The sequence below is a fragment of the Phocoena sinus genome, chromosome X, assembly GCF_008692025.1.
Source record: "Phocoena sinus isolate mPhoSin1 chromosome X, mPhoSin1.pri, whole genome shotgun sequence".
Lineage (NCBI taxonomy): Eukaryota > Metazoa > Chordata > Mammalia > Artiodactyla > Phocoenidae > Phocoena > Phocoena sinus.
Window position 1 is genome coordinate 42,910,748 of NC_045784.1, and position 18,189 is coordinate 42,928,936.

General features: G+C 38.2%; 1 protein-coding gene across 6 annotated transcripts in view; it reads right to left on the reverse strand.

The window, feature by feature from the left end:
* Positions 1–2,469: 2,469 nt before the first annotated feature.
* Positions 2,470–18,189, reverse strand: part of LOC116747928 (zinc finger protein 182) — a 33,725-nt gene continuing 18,005 nt past the window's right edge. Inside the window, exons 4-6 of one of the 6 annotated variants that reach the window (XM_032620604.1) lie at positions 10,441–10,567; positions 10,034–10,126; positions 2,470–6,003 (exon numbers count right to left, since the gene is read on the reverse strand). In XM_032620604.1, coding sequence (XP_032476495.1) covers positions 4,376–6,003; positions 10,034–10,126; positions 10,441–10,567 — 1,848 coding nt within the window. In that variant the 3' untranslated portion in view covers positions 2,470–4,375. Of the gene's footprint in view, positions 6,976–10,033; positions 10,568–16,887; positions 16,899–18,189 lie in introns of those variants that run through there. The other 5 variants (XM_032620603.1, XM_032620602.1, XM_032620605.1 and 2 more) reach the window with 5 other exon arrangements.

Consider the following 18,189-nt stretch of genomic DNA (forward strand, 5'->3'; position numbering starts at 1 on the left):
AATAGTACAGATCTGAGGAGGGGCAATATAGGGGTAGGGGATTAAGAGGTACAAACTATTAGGTATAAAATAAGCTACAAGGATGTATTGTACAACACACGGAATATAGCCAATATTTAATAATAACTATAAATGGAGCATAACCTTTAAAAATGTGAATCACTATATTTAAAATTTTTTTAAAGATAGCATTGTTTGCAAAATATTTTCTCCCAGTCCATAGGTTGTCTTTTCATTTTGTTTATGGTTTCCTTTGATGTGCAAAATCTTATAAGTTTGATTAGGTCCCATTTGTTTATTTTTGTTGATTTCTTTTGCCTTGGGAGACTGATCTAAGAAAATATTGCTACGATTTATGTCAGAGAATGTTTTGCCTATTTTCTCTTCTAGGAGTTTTATGGTGTCATGTCTTATATTTAAGTCTTTAAGCCATTTTGAGTTTATTTTTGTATATGGCGTGAGGGAGCGTTCTGACTTCACTGATTTATATGCAGCTGCCCGGCTTTCCCAACACTACTTGCTGAAGAGACTGTCTTTTCTCCACTGTGTATTCTTGTCTCCTTTGTCGAAGATTGACTGTAGGTGTGTGGGTTTATTTCTGGGTTCTCTATTATGTTCCATTGATCCATATGTCCTAGCCACAGCAATGAGGCTGTCTTACATATACACAACTCACCAAAAAGCATATTATATAGGTGCAGCCCCAGTTCTTTTGACTTAGATCTACTCAATAGTCTCTATTACTAAAATTGTCAATGCTTGGCATGGGACCACTCTTGTCAAATGCTGCAAAACATTACAATACCATTTGACAACCCCATAGGGGTTATCTTGACCAAAGACAGATCAGTTGGTGGCCCCTGACAGAACTGTATTGGATTTGTGACATAAATGCCTACTATTAACTGCAAATTGCACAGCATCTGTTATCTTGGTAAATTAATGCCTACCTTCAAAAGAGCCCCTAATATCACCCAGAGTTTCTTTTGCTTCAATAAGTTTCCTTTTCAGAGAAAGAAGTCTTTAGATAATTTGATTCCAGAAGGAGAGAGACTGGACCTTGATTTGAGTCCAAAGACTTTACTCAAGAGGAATTTTGGACTGCCTTTTTCTGTCACCAAATCTCCTCTTTCCACACTTCGTAAGAGGCCAGAAAAGTGGGTGAAATTCTATATACTGTTGTTCAGAGAACAGCAGGAAAACTAGACGAGGTCACTAAGGCTATAGAACTCCTTGCAGGAGAGGTTCATGAAATCAGACAAGCAGTGGTTGAGCATACAGCCACTCTAGATATAATATTGGCCTCTCAAGGTGGAAGAATGTTGTACCTATATTCCAATAGGTTCTCTGGGATCTTTAACATTACTAAAAATATCAGAGAAACAAACAAGCAAATCAATGTATCTGATATTTTTGCTAGTCCACCAATATCTGCTTCTGCATACTCTTCAGATTAGGAATGGGATCTGCTCTTTTCCTTTACTTGGGTAAACTTGGCTCTTGATTTAGGAGTGTACTACACAATCTTAGTATACTCATTCCCCTAGTGTTCGTGTTACAGTGTTTAAATGTGGGACCTCCAGGGTCCTAAATGCTACTGTGCAGCCACTGTCCTTTCTGATGATGCAACACTAAGGTGCTTTTGAAGGAATGTGAAGAATGGACATTTGTCCAACTACAGATTACGTTCTCCAAACCATCTTTAGATTAATGTAACCCAGACAATGGTGAAGATGTGAATTTTCCAGAATAATATTCTATAGTTGAACTCACCTGCCCTTGGCCAAAAGGGGCAGTGAAGAGTAAAAACTTCTCTGGGACAGAAAGAGTGAAAATCAGCTCAGAGTGAGAAAGAAAAAGGCAGCACTGCATAACAGGTACAGATAAAGACAATTGCAAGTTAACAGGAAATACTATTTCTCCTAAATTCATACAGCAGCTGTAAAATGCCACAAAGACACATTTTTTCTCTAACTACTACTTTCTTATCAATGATGACCCCCAGATCCACTTTGCTATTCACATCTATTGCTGGAGATTTCCACCCCTTCCCCTCTGGGTCCCTGCCTCACTCACCTCTGCTTACACACATGGCCCATCACATCAGACTGCCATCTGGGCCCCAGGAAGCAGGAGTCCAAGATCAACCTGAAATGGCAGATCTGACCGCCCATCCCCATCCCACTTAAGGGTGACCTTTGATGGGCCTGAAACCCCAGGAATATTCTCTACCAGCAGGAGGATGAAATGTTTCTTTTGTTTTTTAATTTTATTGAAGTATAGTTGATGTACAATGTCATGTTAATTTCTGCTATACAGCAAAGTGATTCAGTTATACATATATACATTCTTTTTCATATTCTTTTCCATTATGGTGTATCACAGGATATTGAATACAGTTCCCTGTGCTATACAGTAAGACCTTGCTGTTTATCCATTCTCAATGTAATAGTTTGCATCTACTAAGCTTGATTCCACCACAGAGATGGCCTCAGTGAAAAACCACAATAGGGTGAGGGCCACAAATATGGTCACCATACAGTGGGACCTCTCCTTCTGGAGCAAAAGTGCTATTACATGGACATTGGCTGTATCCAGTAAGATCATGGCTTTCAATCTGTCTCTCACCTTGGAAAATGTTGTCACCAGCAGAGGTGTGATTTGGGGGGCAAGTTATTCAACCTCTCTGTGGATTTATGCTTTATATCTCTTGTAAAAAGAATACATACACATGCATGAATGAAGTAATTTAAATCATTTTAAGATATAGAAAGGCATTGGCAGGCTTTAGTACAGGATATTTTCACAGATGTCACTGTGCATACTAAATAAGAAATGTGTTCCAGTCTCAATTATTGTAGATTTACATAATGCAGTCCCAGCTGACCTTAGAATCACTTTATTTGGTAACCTCAAGAAAGCAATGCTTGTGTGCCTTTGGAACTGGCTGGATATCTGTTTTGTCTGACTGATAATTCAATTTACTCACTCTAAAAAAATTAAACTCCACATTGAGCATATCTATACTAAATGTTATGAAATCCTGCATCTAGAATCTGACTTCATTAGAATAGTAATAGAAAATATGCTTTTTAAAAAGTTTTATTTTTTGAAAAGGTAGTACATCCACATAGTACAATTTTCAAAAGTTCTGAAAGGATATACAGTTGTCTCCCTCCCATTCCTTCCCTCCAGCCACCCACTTCCCCTTCCCTTTCCCAGAGGTAATCAGGGTTCCCAGCTTCTCGTATATCTTTCCAGAGATAGTTTATGCATATACACTCAATTATGTATTCACCATTCGTTCTCCTTTTTACTTACAAATGGTAGCATATTATCCTCAGTATCCTGCACCTTGCTTTTCTAATAATGTATATTGGAGGTCATCCCACATCACTACACAAATGTTGTCCAAGTTCTCTTTATCCATTTTTTTTTTTTTGTCTACCTAAAAGGTGGCTGTGCGAATTCCATGATTTCAGGAGCCATGTGGAAAGCTTCCAATCTTTTGTTTTCACAAACAGTGCATCACTGAATACCTCTGTGTGTTCATCATTTTGTACATGCATAAGTATATACATTCCTGGAAGTGGAATTGCTGGCTCAAAAGCCATGTACATTTATGGTTTTGACTGCCTTGGAATCATTTCCTCATTGAATAAGAGTTTTTCCTGGACTTGTTGTTTGCTGGAAGTTCATGTAAGGGAAGAAATGGGGCCACATTCTAGGCAGATCAGAGTTTTTCTAACTGGAATTACTTTTGCATTTGGTAGGTTTTTCAGACTTGACTTTCCAGAGTCAGTAAATAGGGGCAGCTGTTGGGTTCTTCACAAGAACACTCCCTTCTCTTTCCCCAGCCCCTGCCAACTGCTCCTCTCATGAGTATAGACTACTTTCTGCAAATATGGCTTGTCTGAGCAATTCCTTGTTGAGGCCCCTGCCTGTCTCTCCTGAGACTCCAAATGGGTCTAGGAAACGTCCCACCTGCCCATGCTCTCTGTTACCATTGTTATGTATCTATTTGGTCTTGCACTCAGCCTAAAACTTGGCTAACAGTCCTTACCAGTGCTATCTCACATCTGCAGCCTTGACCACTCCTCTCTAGCCTTTGAAATCTCCTTGCACTGGTGCTTGATTTCCTCTGCCTCTGGCAGCCCTCTCATCAGGGTTTCAGCGATCTCCTAATTTTGTCAGATACAGAGATTACACGTCCACTTCTTTTTATCCTAGTAGTTTTGGGCGAAGACTGAGATGGAAAGAAAAAAAGGCTGACTTTACTCCCCACATTTAAACCAGAAGTCAGAACATACTTTTAAAATGTTTACTTAAACTGACAAAACTTTCCTTCAGTGAAGATAACTGCATTGTTGACTCTCTAATGTGCAATGAGCTTAGACTTCCGGGTATGGCCTTTCCCATGGGCTTTCTTTCCTGTATGTGTTCTCTGATGTACAATAAGATTTGACTTTTGAGTAAAGGCTTTCCCACATTCTGTACACTTATAGGGTTTCTCTCCCGTATGAGTTCTCTGATGTACAGTGAATGTTGATTTTTCTCTGAAGGCTTTGCCACACTCAGTGCACGCATAGGGTTTCTCTCCTGTGTGTGTTCGCTGATGTATTATGAGCTGTGACTTCTGGCTGAAAGCTTTCCAACATACAGGACATTCATAGGGCTTCTCTCCTGTATGGATTCTCTGATGTATAATGAGCTTCGACTTTTCTCTGAAGGCTTTGCCACATTCATTACATTTATAGGGTTTTTCTTCCGTATGCGTTCTTTGATGTATAATGAGATATGACTTCTGGGAAAATGCTTTTTCACATTCATTGCATTCATAGGGCTTCTCTCCTGTGTGACCTCTCTGGTGTAGCATGAGATAGGATTTCTGAGAGAATGCTTTCTCACATTCATTACATTCAAAGGGTTTCTCTCCTGAATGAGTTCTTTGATGTACACCAAGGTTTGACTTTTGGGTGAAGGTTTTCCCACACACATCACATTCATAGGGTTTCTCTCCTGTATGAGTTCGCTGATGCACAATGAGGGTTGACTTCTCGTTGAAAGACTTCCCACATTCCGTACATTTATGAGGTTTCTCTCCCGTATGAGTTCTTTGATGTATAATGAGAGTTGACTTATCACTGAAAGTTTTCTTACACTCATTACATTCATGGGGTTTCTTTCCTGTATGAGTACTATGATGTATAATTAGATCAAGCTTCTGTATGAAAGATTCCCCACATTTGGTGCATTCATAAGTTTTTTCTCCTGTGTGGGTTTTCTGATGGACAATGAGGTTTGACTTCTGAGTGAAGGCTTTTCCACATTCATTACATTCATAAGGTTTCTCTCCTGTATGAGTCCTGTAATGTATAATGACAGTTGACTTTTCTCTGAAGGCTTTTCCACATTCTGGACACTCAAAGGGTCTCTCTCCTGTATGAGTTCTCAGGTGTATAATGAGCTGAGATTTTTGGCTAAAGGCTTTTCCACATTCTGTACATCCAAAGGGTTTCTCTCCTGTATGAGTCCTCCAATGCACAATGAGGTGTGACTTCTTGCTGAAGGTTTTCCTACATGCAGTACATTCAAAGGGTTTCTCTCCATTTTTAATTCTCTGATGTAGACTAAGACCTTTCTTTTGCCTGAGGGTCTTCCCACACTCTTTATATCCATAGGGTTTTACTCCAGGAGTTGTTTTCTCATACTCAGTATGGAAGAATAACTTTGCACATTCATTATCATGCTTCTTTCCTGCAGAGCTTCTACTAAATAAGTCTAAATTATCTACCATATTATATCCAAATGACTCAAATTTATGGGGCCTTTGTATTGAAGCAACAAGGTTTGTATTCAGATGAAGTATGTTTCCGAATTCATTATAGTCAAGGCCACTCTTGGTGGTAATTGTTTTCCTGTCAGGGAATCCAACTTGCATCAGATATTTATCTTGGTCATCCTGATGCTGTCTCTCAAACTGTTCATCAACCTGGCAGGCTTCTTCTAGAAAGGAGTACAATAAACTGTCTTTATACTTTGACATTATGGAATGGACCTTCTTTAGAAATGCCCTGCCATATGAAAGCTGATACTGATATCTCATTTTATGAGTTCCTGGAGAATCACAGCCATCAAATCCTGTTCTTTTACTAAACTCCCACCTGCTAGCCTTTTTGTTACCAAAAACAATCTTACCCTAACATCTCAGTCTTTCTTACCTCTACTTTTACATCACTCTGGAGATATTATCACCCTTTATTTATCATATGAACTCTTAACTGTTCCTGACTTACATTATTTCCACCTAGACAGAAATACAACACTGTGACTTGTGGACTCAAATCTTACAACAATCCTGAAACCCACATTCTCAGTAAATGAGAGAAATATCTAGAATAATTAGCCTTACAAAAACAAAGAAACCTAAATATCCTTGCCCAATTTGGATTCACCTTTGTATTCATCCAAGTTTGCATTCACAGTTCTTCAACACCACCTTCTGCTTCTGTCTACACTAATTCCACTAAAAACTCCATCTATTATTAACTCCAAACCCTTCCTCGTGTTCCGTCACTCACATAGCCCCGTCCTCCATATTTTGCTATATTCAGAATCTAGATAACTTTCAAGAAGCAGTTCAGTCTTTTCAAAAAAGCTTAATCTGACCTTCCTCAGTAACTTTAACTTTCATTAACTTCTAAAGTAGTCAGTTATCTGTACCACTCATTTAGACAGTTAAAATTGCAAGGCCTTGCCTTTAATATACCATACTTCATCAATTATAAGATGCATATTATTCCACATTTTAAAACCTCTGAATCCAGATTCACCTTACAATCAATGATGTCATAAATTGCTGGAAAATTTTATTTCTCAGTGGTGTGTCTTAAAACCAATGGTATCCTGGACAGTACTTTTTGCACATTCACTGAATTTTTATTTTTTGTAGTTTAATTTTCTTCTCACCTTTTCCTAAAATTTTATATGAAAAATTTCAAACATACAGAAAAGTTGTAAGAAGAGTACAATAACTAGTCATATTACCACTTAGATTTAATAACAACATTTGAGAGTAATACTGAATTTTAAAAGGGATCATGCAGCTGTGGCTTCTCTTCCTATGACTTCCTTTCTTTCCATAGTAAAGCACTAGTTCTTAACTGAGAGTGAATATCATAATCATAAGAAAAGCTTTTACAAAATACATTCGATGGGACCCAAGCTCCACCAAGGATCTACTGAATCTGGACCTCCTTAGGTGGTTAAGAAGCAACATAGCACATGTGGCTAGGGTCATAAGTTCTCTAGGCCAGGATCAAATCCTGGATCAGACTTTTACATGTTCTGTGACCTTAGGCATATTAGCTAATCTATTTGCATCTTACTTTCACACCTGGAAAACAGGAATTATAACAGTGCCCACCGAAATGTAATGTTTATGTACAGCACTTCAAATGTTTACTAGAATAACAACTACCACTATTACAATACAGCTACTACTATTATGATTGAGTCATTACATTACTATAAAAAGAAGTAAGGACTATCTCAGTATATTTAACATGTTCTTGAATTAACTGAAAAAAGAAGGTGTATAAAAATAAGCACAGTAGGCTAACATTTTTCTAAGGAGGAAACAAATATATAAGTATATATTTAAAATAATATAGGCTCATACTATAAAAAACAATGGAAGGATAAATCTTTAAATTTTAACAAATGGTTACCTATGGGGGAAGGAAGAGAGCGAGTAGGATGGAGAGGGAAAGAGGCTGGACTTCTTTGAATATACCTTGTTTTCTAGGTTTGATTTTATTTTCTAGGTTTGATTTTGGAACCAAGTTAATATTTTGCAAATATTTTATATACTCATAAAGCAAAATTGAAAATAAAAGGATTCCCTAATAGTAATAAATATCTCCTCATCTGTATTTCCTAACAACCATGCTAAAAAGTTTTGATTCTCAATGGCACCAACATGATTACCTCAATTGATTCAACCCACTATACATATTCAGCAATCTCAGAATAATATTAACAATATTACCATCAGATGTAAGATTAATAAATTAAAAACCTTTAAGTCCAGAATTTGATTTGGAAATATACATTTGAATACATGTCTTTCTCTTAAAAATCTTTGTTTACGTAGTTCCCAGCTATGTCAATGAAAAGACCTAGAAACAATTCCCTAACATCCAAATTGTGGTCACAAAACATTATTTACCACTAAAAAGAACCAAGGCTCCTTGAAGAAATGGCTGATTCCAGGGCAGAGAAAGGAACTGTATAATACGAGCCTGGAACATCTTGTAACAACAGAAAGCAAGGAAGCTACCAAAGCCTAGGGACCCAACTTGAAGGGGTTTCCACTGGCCAGAGATAGAACAGTTTGATTTATAATAAGGATAAGGCAATGGATCAAAACATAAAAGTGTTTAAATCCATAAGTCCATAAATGATACTCCAAAAAGACATACTAGGCTTTGAATGATGCTACAAAACCAACTCATTTTGAAAACTGATAAAGAAATGGAAAAATACATGTAACTCATATATAACCAAATACAGTTGACCCTTGAACAATGCAGGGGTTAGGGGCAATGACCTTCTGCACAGTTGAAAATCCAATTGTAACTTATAGTTGGCCCTCCATATAGGTAGTTTCTCCTCCTAGTCTGCGGTCCCACATCTGTGGATTTAACTAACCGCAGATCATCTAGCACTGTACCATTACCATTGAAAAACACATATAAGTGGACTTGCACAGTTCAAACCTGTGTTGTTCAAGGGTCAACTGTAATAGATGGAGGGCAATCCCTCTTTATTGAAGTATTCCAGCTAATCAACAAAAGGAAAGTTTTTTACAGAAAAATGCCAACTTACAAATGTAGAAGGAATGATAGAAAATGCACCATTTTTCTAACCATCTTAGTAATTGATTCAGGCAAGAATCATCAGTGAACGTTAAAACCACCGGGTAAAAATTTTGGAGGAACAGGATATTCACACAGTTTGGCAGTTCCACAAAATGTTAACACAAACAGCTATCACATGGTCTAACAACTCCACTCCTATGTATGTTCTCAAAAAGAAACGAAAATGTACATTTCAAAACTTCTACATGAATGTTCATAGCAGCATTATCTATAATACCCAAAAAGTGGAAATAACCTAAATGTCCATCAACAGATGAATGGATAAACAAAATGTGGAATATCCATACAATGAAATATCATTCCACCATAAAAAGTGATGACACATGCTACAATATGGACAAACCTTGAAAACATGCCAAATGAAAGAAACCAGACATAAAATTCCACATTTTGTATGGTTCCATTTATAAGAAATATCCAGAATAGGCAAAACTATAGAGATAGAAAGTAGATTAGTGCTTGCCAGGGGATGGGGGTTGGGGAATGGAGAGTGACTGATAAAGGATAGGAGTTTCTTTGGAGGGTGATGATAATGTTCTAGAATTAGATAGTGGTGATGGTTAGACAGTATATTCTGTGAATATAATAAACATCCTGAGTTTTTGAGTTTCACTTCAAAAGAGTGAATTTTATTGTATGTTAATTATATCTTAATAAAGCTGTTGTTAAAGAGAGAATCAAGATGCTTTAGGAGAACAAATCTCATAGGAATGTCTAAACTGGATGGAATCAGGTAACCCAATCTGGAATTAGAGCATTAGTGCCTAGGCCTGTGACTCATTTGGGCCTGCTTCAGATGAGCAGTGGGAGGTAAGAACGATAGAAGTGGCAGGGCGTGGGGCCAGGGGACTGTCATTTACAAGACAACTTTATACAGGGCAATGGAGCTGTGCAGAAACTTATTGGTGAGCACCAACCTAAGGAGAGTGCTCTGGTGGGTGTAGGATAGGGGAGGGGGTGTCTTAGGTGTTCATGTCCCTGTCCTCCAACAACCATTCCTGAGATATTCCTGAAAGTCCTTTCACAGGTCCTCACCCCTGACTGACAAGCTGGGACCTCCTGTCCCCATAGCCTGAGTCAATCCCACTTACCTGGAAAGCTCCAAATTGGGATTTTTCCTTCTGGCAGGCATGGCTCTTCTACCTCCAATTTAAGGATGAGATCTGGTTTGGTAACCTGCTGCCCTGCTAATGAGAAATGACAGCAATACCTCCTTGGTCTTCAGAGCCTCTGAGAAAAAGGAAGGTGGAGTTTGGGGCAGTACAAGCAATATATCACTTGACACAATGGTCGTCAAACCAATTCACCTGAGTTTTGAGTTCACAAACACCTTGTCAGGAAAGCAAAGGGGGAAAAGGAACTCTGATCCATGGAATTTAATGACAAACTCTTCAATCAGTTCAGAGGCCTTGGAAGTTTCCAAACTTGAGAAAGGAAAGGCGTTCTATCGGACAGAATAATCATAAACAGCAAAATTACCTGAGGAAGCCATTCTTACCCACAGAGACCAGGTTGCTGTAGGTCTCCAGCATCACATCTCTGTACAGGTTCCTCTGTGGAGGGTTCAGGTATTGCCACTCCTCCTGGGTGAAATCCACAGCCACATCCTCAAATGTCATGAGTCCCTATAATTGCACATTCTTTTATTCTAATATGCTTACCACTGGGTGATAAGGATGGAATGAATGTAGGGGAACTTCTGACTGGGTTCCCAGTTCATGATGATAATTTAATACAGGATGCCTATCAAGTTAGTGACCTACTTTGCGGGAAAAAAAAATCACAAGTCATGGTAGAGAAACTATTACATTAAATAACAGAATATTTACGACAATGTGGCATTAGCACAAGGATAGATGGATAGACATATAGTCCAGTAGAACTAAAAAGATAATCCAAATATGTACGGACACCTGAGTTATGATAAAGTTGAAACTGCAAAACAGTGGTGACAGGATGATATTTTCAAGTAAATGTGGATGGGTTACCAGATATCTATATGGGGACAAAAATGACATTTAACTCCCTAACTCTCACTATATACAAAAATCTGCTACAGGTAATTTGTAAATCTAATGTGAAAGGTAACACGATGAAGTGTCTGGAAAATAATATAGGAAAATGTTTTCATAAGCTTGGTGTAGGTAAAACATTCAAAAACAAGACATGAAAAGCACTACTCATAAAGGAAAAGACATACATGTTACAAGATTAAAAATACAGCAGTAAAGGCAACCTACAGATGGGGAGATTATCAGCAGCTTTCATAAGTGATAAAGCGTTCTGATCTGGAACATATAAAATAACCCCTACAAATCAAAAGACACATACAAACAATGCAGAAAAATAGACAAGAGATGTGAATAGATACTTCACTAAAAAGAAAAAATAAACATATGGACATATGTTCTATGAACATAAGAAAATATACCCAACCCTGTTAGCACTCAGGTAAATGAAAATTTAAGCCACATTGAGACACCACTTGGCACCCACCAGAAACATTATAATTATATAACTAAAATGCCATAAGAAGTGGCTTCCCTGGTGGTGCAGTGGTTGAGAGTCCGCCTGCCGATGCAGGGGACATGGGTTCGTGCCCTGGTCCGGGAAGATGCCACATGCCGCGGAGCGGCTGGGCCCGTGAGCCATGGCTGCTGAGCCTGCGCGTCTGGAGCCTGTGCTCCGCAACGGGAGAGGCCACAACGGTGAGAGGCCCGCGCACCGCAAAAATAAATAAATAGATAGATAGATAGATAAATAAAATGCCATAAGATTGTGTTGAAATGGGAACTTGCACACGCTGTTAGTAGGAATGTTAAAAACTGGTATAACTGCTTGGGAAAACAGTTTGGCATTATTTACTAAAGTTAATGATTTGCAAACACTATGACCCAGAAATTCTACTCTTAGGTGCACACTTTTAGAGAAAATCATGCACATGTGCTCTAGAAAACAAGTACAAGGATGTTCACAGAAGCACTATTTCTAATACTAAGTTGTGGGGAAAATCCAAATGTCCCTCAAAAATACAGTAGGTAAATTGTGGCACAATCTTTCAAAGGAATACTACGTGGTAATGAAAAGGAATGAACTACAGCTGCATATCCAACATAGATGAATGTCACAATTGTACTAATGAGCAAAAGAATCCAGCCACAAAAGAGCACATACTGCATAATTCTATTTATATACAGTAAGAGAACAGGCAAGCCTAATCCATGATGTCAGAAGTTAGGAGAGTGATTACCTTTGAGGCTGATATTGATTGAAAGAGGGCATGAAGGGGGATTTAGGTCGTGATTTATGTTATAATCTTCATCTTGACCTGGGGGTGGCTCCACAGTGTGTCCACTTTGTGATAATTCATCAAGCTGTACACTTATAAACTGTACTTCATGTATGTTATAATTAAAGGTACTTTATATCTTTATACTTAAAATTATTTTTGACAAATGCAAAGGCACTTTGATGGAAAATGGGAGTTCCCATTTCAACAAATGGTGTTGGAACAATTGGATATCCAGATGCCAAAAAATAAAAATAAAAAAAGAACTTCAATCCATACCTCCAACATATATAAAAATTAACTCAAAATGGATCACAGACCTACATGTAAAATCTAAACCTATAAAATTTTTAGAAGAAAATATAAGAGAAAATCTTTTTAACCTTAGGTTTACCAAGTATTTCTTTGATGTGACACCAAAATTCAAAAGACACTGTTAAAAGAATAAAAAGCCATGGAACAGGAGAAAATATTTACAAATCATATACCCGACAAAGAAGATGTATTGAGAATACATAAGAACTAAGAACTCTCAAAACTGAAAAAAAAAAGCAAAAGAGACATACTTTACCAAAGATATATAAATGGGAAATAAGCACATACAAAGATGCTCAACATCATTAGCCATGAGGAAACTACAAATCAAAACCACAATGAGCTACCACTACATACGTATCAGAATGGGAAAAGAAACTGACAATGCCAAGTGCTGGTGATGTGGAACAACTGGAAGTCTCATTTATCATAGATAGGGATGCAAATGGAACAGCCACTTTGGAACAGTTTTCTAGTGTCTTATGAAGTTAAGCATATACTCCCATAGGACCTGCAATCCCACTCACAGGTATATTTACCCAAGTGGAAAGAAAACTTATGTAAACCCAAAAACCTGTACATGAACATTTATATAGCAGGTATATTTGTAATCACCAAAATATGGAAACAACCCAAATGTTTTTCAACCCGTGAGTGAAAAACAAACTGTAATCTATACAATGTAATACTACTCAACAAGAAAACTGAAAGAACTAATGATACATGCAACAACATGGGTGAACCTCAAATGTATTACCCTAAGTGAAAGAAGCCAGACTCAACAAGCTACACACTGTATTATTCCATTTATATAACATGGGAAAGGCAAAACTATAGAGACCAAAAATATATCAGTGATTACAAGGGGCCAGGGTGCGGCCAGGGGTTGACTACAAAGGGGAAATACAGTTGACCCTTGACAACACAGATTGACAATCTGACAACACAGATTTGAACTACATGGGTCCACTTATATGCAGATTTCTTTCAGTAAATATATTGGAAAAATTTTTGGAGACTTGCAACAATTTGAAAAAACTCACAGATGAATTGCATAGCCTAGAAATATTGAAAATATTAAGAAAAATTTAGGAATGTCATGAAAGCATAAAATATACGTAGATACTATTCTATCCTTACATAGGCATATGGTGATATTTATATAAAATTAATAATGTGTTAGTTTTCCTACTATTTTATAACTTTGCTTTCAAAGAATTTTATTACCGTACAGTATGCCCTTCTCTCTCATAATTGGAGAAACTGCTTATCAGCCTATCATCACAGGTAAGTGGGTTTTTAAAAAATATAACAATGTTTCCAATACTGTATTATGAATATGACTGTAATACTGTATGCCATAAAATTATATAACCATTCATTAGTGTATAGGCTAAGCTACCATGAAGCAATCATATCGACTACACTATGCTACCATAAAGCAATCATATTGCTGCTTCTTCGTTATCAATGTATAAATCGTTATAACTGTAAATAAATATGAATTTCTTTTTCATATTATCTTTTCATTGTTGATATCGTGTTAATAATCTGTATAACATCTACAGTATTTTGTATCATATAAGACAATATTAATGTAGGTACTGACAGACGTGATTCATCTTGTAAACAGACGACACAAACTTAAGTATCGACAAATACAGTGCAGTACTGAACATGTATTTTCTCTTCCTTATGATTTTCTTAATGACATTTCCTTATCTCTAGCTTACTTTATTGTAAGAATACAGTATTTAATACATATAACATACAAAATATGTGTTAATAGACTGTTTATGTTATTGGTAAAGCTTTTGGTCAACACTAGGCTATTAGCAGTTACATTTTGACGGAGTCCAAAGTTATACGTAAATTTTCAACTGTGCAGGGAGCTGGAACCACTAACCCCCGAGTTGTCCAAGGGTCAACTGTATTGGGAGGCGACAGAACTGTTCTACATCTTCATTGTGGCAGTGTCAAAACTTGCAGAGTTTGCCAAAAGATGCAGAACTGTACACTGAAGGCCTATTTTACTGTATACAGATTATACCTTAATTTTTTATTAAAAAAATTAAGGATCCTCCAGGTAATTTAGAATAACTTCACCTGTTAAAGGTGAAGTAGTTAAATCCAAATCTCTTCACATATCCTCCAAACAACTATACAGATCAATATGAAGAACAAATAAAACTACACATAACCTATACCTTCAGTATAACTTATAATAGAAAATAGAGAGTACTATACACATTTCTAATTACCTATAATTGAAAAACAAATACCAAATTCCAGCTCAGCTGGCTTTCAAATTTACTGCCACAAACCTTTCTGGAGTGTGAGAAGGGTATGAAGAAAACAGTCAAGAGAACAGAGAGGGGAGCAGAGAACCTAAGAATGAGCTGAAATCAAAGCTTAGAAAGAGAAAATCTACCATAAGTAGAAAAACACTGAAAAGTGGGCTAGATCAATCACAGCACCAGCTATAAGAACGGTATATGGGACCCAAGGTGGCAGTCACAAAAAAGCATCACCTCCAAGGGAGCAGATGATAAAAAGGAATGAGGAAGAACCATGTGGAGACTGGGTTGTAAAGGGGAAAAGCTAGAGGGGGAAACTGAAAGTCATGTGAGACAAAAAATGACCTAAACAAACTAAAACAAGTCAGAGCACACACAAGGGGCCCCTCCACAGTGCCAAAAGAAAGTCTCCATTAAGGGAACTGTAGTTTGCCTCACTGGCAAAAGAGGGGGCTCTTGAGCCAAGAATCGTGCAAGTCACCACAACCTCCAACAGTCCTTAAAAAGATGAAAACAGTGTGCATCCATTCAAAGCTTCTTTGAGAACAACAGAAAATGAGAAAATATTTCAGGTGATAAGAAATTCACCCCACAATGGCATTAGCAAAATGACAGAGTGGGCAGCTCCCAGCCCTTAGCTTCTCTCCCACTACCACCCAAAATGAAAATTAAAAAACAAGCAAAAAAGTGTCAGAACCAACTTTGTCAAAACTCTGGAAAACAAAGGTTTGCAGTAACCACATGGAATCAAGAAAAAGGCAACTTAAAAGACATCAGGAGGGCTTCCCTGGTGGCGCAGTGGTTGAGCGTCCACCTGCCGATGCAGGGGACGCAGGTTCGTGCCCCAGTCCGGGAGGATCCCACGTGCCGCGGAGCAGCTGGGCCTGTGAGCCATGGCCGCTGAGCCTGTGCTCCGCAACGGGAGAGGCCACAGCAGTGAGAGGCCCGCGTACCGCCAAAAAAAAAAAAAAAGACATCAGGAAGACTTCATGGCATCTTTACTTGCTCCTCTCCTAAGAGACAGCAGTCTTGAAGCAGCAGCAGCCAATGCTCCCCATGTGGGACCCCCAACCCCTAATTCTAAAGGAAGCAGAGCAGACCTTATTCACAAATTAGTGTGTGTCTGTTCTAACCTGTCTGGGGCTACCAGAAAGACTGATGCAAGGTGCTCCTCTCTGTCTCACCTAACTCTGAACTCAGGCCAGAAAGCAGTAGGCATTGCTCTTAAAGGCTGCAAGGCAAACTAACAACCCAGAGATGCCTGGGGCAAAAGATTACAGTCCAGACAGACAACAGACTGCCTAAGGCCTGAGGGGAAATACTGGGGGGATTCTTTGGGAAATTAGGACATTCAAAAGCACCCATGTACAGGGGAATGTAGAAAGCCACACATATGCCCAGGATAAGACTCATGCTCACAAGAGACCTTAGAAGACTCTAACTGCTCTAATTCTTCCTGAGCATAGAAAAATGAAAAGCTTCCAAATTTGTACAAGAACTGAGTATAAATTTGACACATAAACTCATTTAAGGTTGTACAAAATAGGAAAATGCAGACTAATCTCACTTATGAACAACAGTGCAAAAAAATCCTAAATAAAATACAGTTAACCCTTGAACAACATGGGGGTTAATCTATGTATAACTTATAGTCAGCCCTCCATATCAGTGGTTTTCCACATCTGTGGATTCACCAAACATGGACTGTGTAGTACTGAAGTATTTACTATTGAAAAACATCCACATATAAGTGGACTCAAACAGTTCAAACCCATGTTGTCCAAGGGTCAACTGTATAAGCAAAAGGAATAGATCCACATGACCAATTAAAATTTATTCCAGGCATACAATGATAGTTCAATATTAGAAGATTCATTAACATAAATCACCATTAAACAGACCTAAAGAGAAAACTTACATGATTAATATAATTAATATAAGAAATGCTGATATAAAAATATTGAAACAGAATTCAATACCCAATCCCACTTAAAAAAAAAAAAACAGTAAAGATTAGAATAAATGGTAATTTCCTTAAAATAACCAGATAGGAAGGAAGGGAGGGAGGGAGGGAGGGAGAGAGAGAGAGAGAGAGGGAGGGAAGGAGGGAGGAAGGGAAGGAAGGAAGGAAGGAAGGAAGGAAGGAAGGAAGTTAGTTTTACATAGGGGCCTTGAGTCACCATGAATAGCATAACGATGTAAGTTTAGGTGGGGGCTGGCCACACCAGAAAGATCAACCACATGATTTAGGGTGGGGGCTTTGGGTCACTCCCAGAGGGGCTGGAGACAGACAGCAGCCACATGGACAATCATGCCTATAAAATGAAGCCCTAATTAAAAACTCTGGGGGACTTCCCTGGTGGTCCAATGGCTAAGACTCCACGCTCCCAATGCAGGGGACCCAGGTTTGATCCCTGGTCTTGAAACTAGATCCCACATGCCGCAACTAAAGATCCTGCAGGCTGCAACTAAAAGATCCTGCATGCGGCAGTGAAGATCCCGAGTGCCACAACTAAGACCTGGTGCAGCCAAAATAAATAAATAAGTAAATGTTTACAAACAAACAAAAAACTCTGAACACCAAGGATCACAAGAGCTTCCCTGGTTGACAGAACTCCATGTGTACTATCACACATCAATGCCAACCACACAAAGTCATGCACCCTGACTCCATGGGGAGAGAAAAATGGAAACTCCATGTTTGGTACTTTCTGGGGCTCTGCCCTATGTACTTCTTCCCTTGGCAGGTTCCAATCTGTATCCTTCCCCTGTAAAAAGCCATAACCATGAGAATAACAGTTTTCAGTGAGTTCTGTGAGTCCCTCCAGTGAATTGTCAAACCTAAGGGTGACCTTGGGGACCCCCAAACTTGTAATTGGTGTCAGAAGTGAGGGTGGTCTCTTATTGGGACAGTTCCCTCTAACTTCAGAGTTGTCCAACTCTTCATAGAATGATAGAAAGTCACAAACATGTAGTTATCCCTAAGTTATTTTATAAATTTAATGTGATCCCAATTTAAAAAACAAGCCTTTTAATGGTACTAAACAAGGTAGTACTAAAGATCATATCAAAAAATAAATGTGCAACAATAGCTAGAAAAGTCTGGAAAAGAAAAACTGTGAGGAAGGGAGTAGCCCTACCAAATACCAGAAGATACTCTGATACAGGCATTCTCTTCAAGCACAGGGTGAAAGACCCACTTTTTAATAAATGGTGCTGGGTCAACTGGAAAGCAATTTGGGAAAGGCTAAATTGGATCCATACCTCATTACATACACAAGTATAAACACCAAATGGATCGGGGGCTAAATGTAAAAAACGGAAACCAAACAAAGTACTAGAAGAA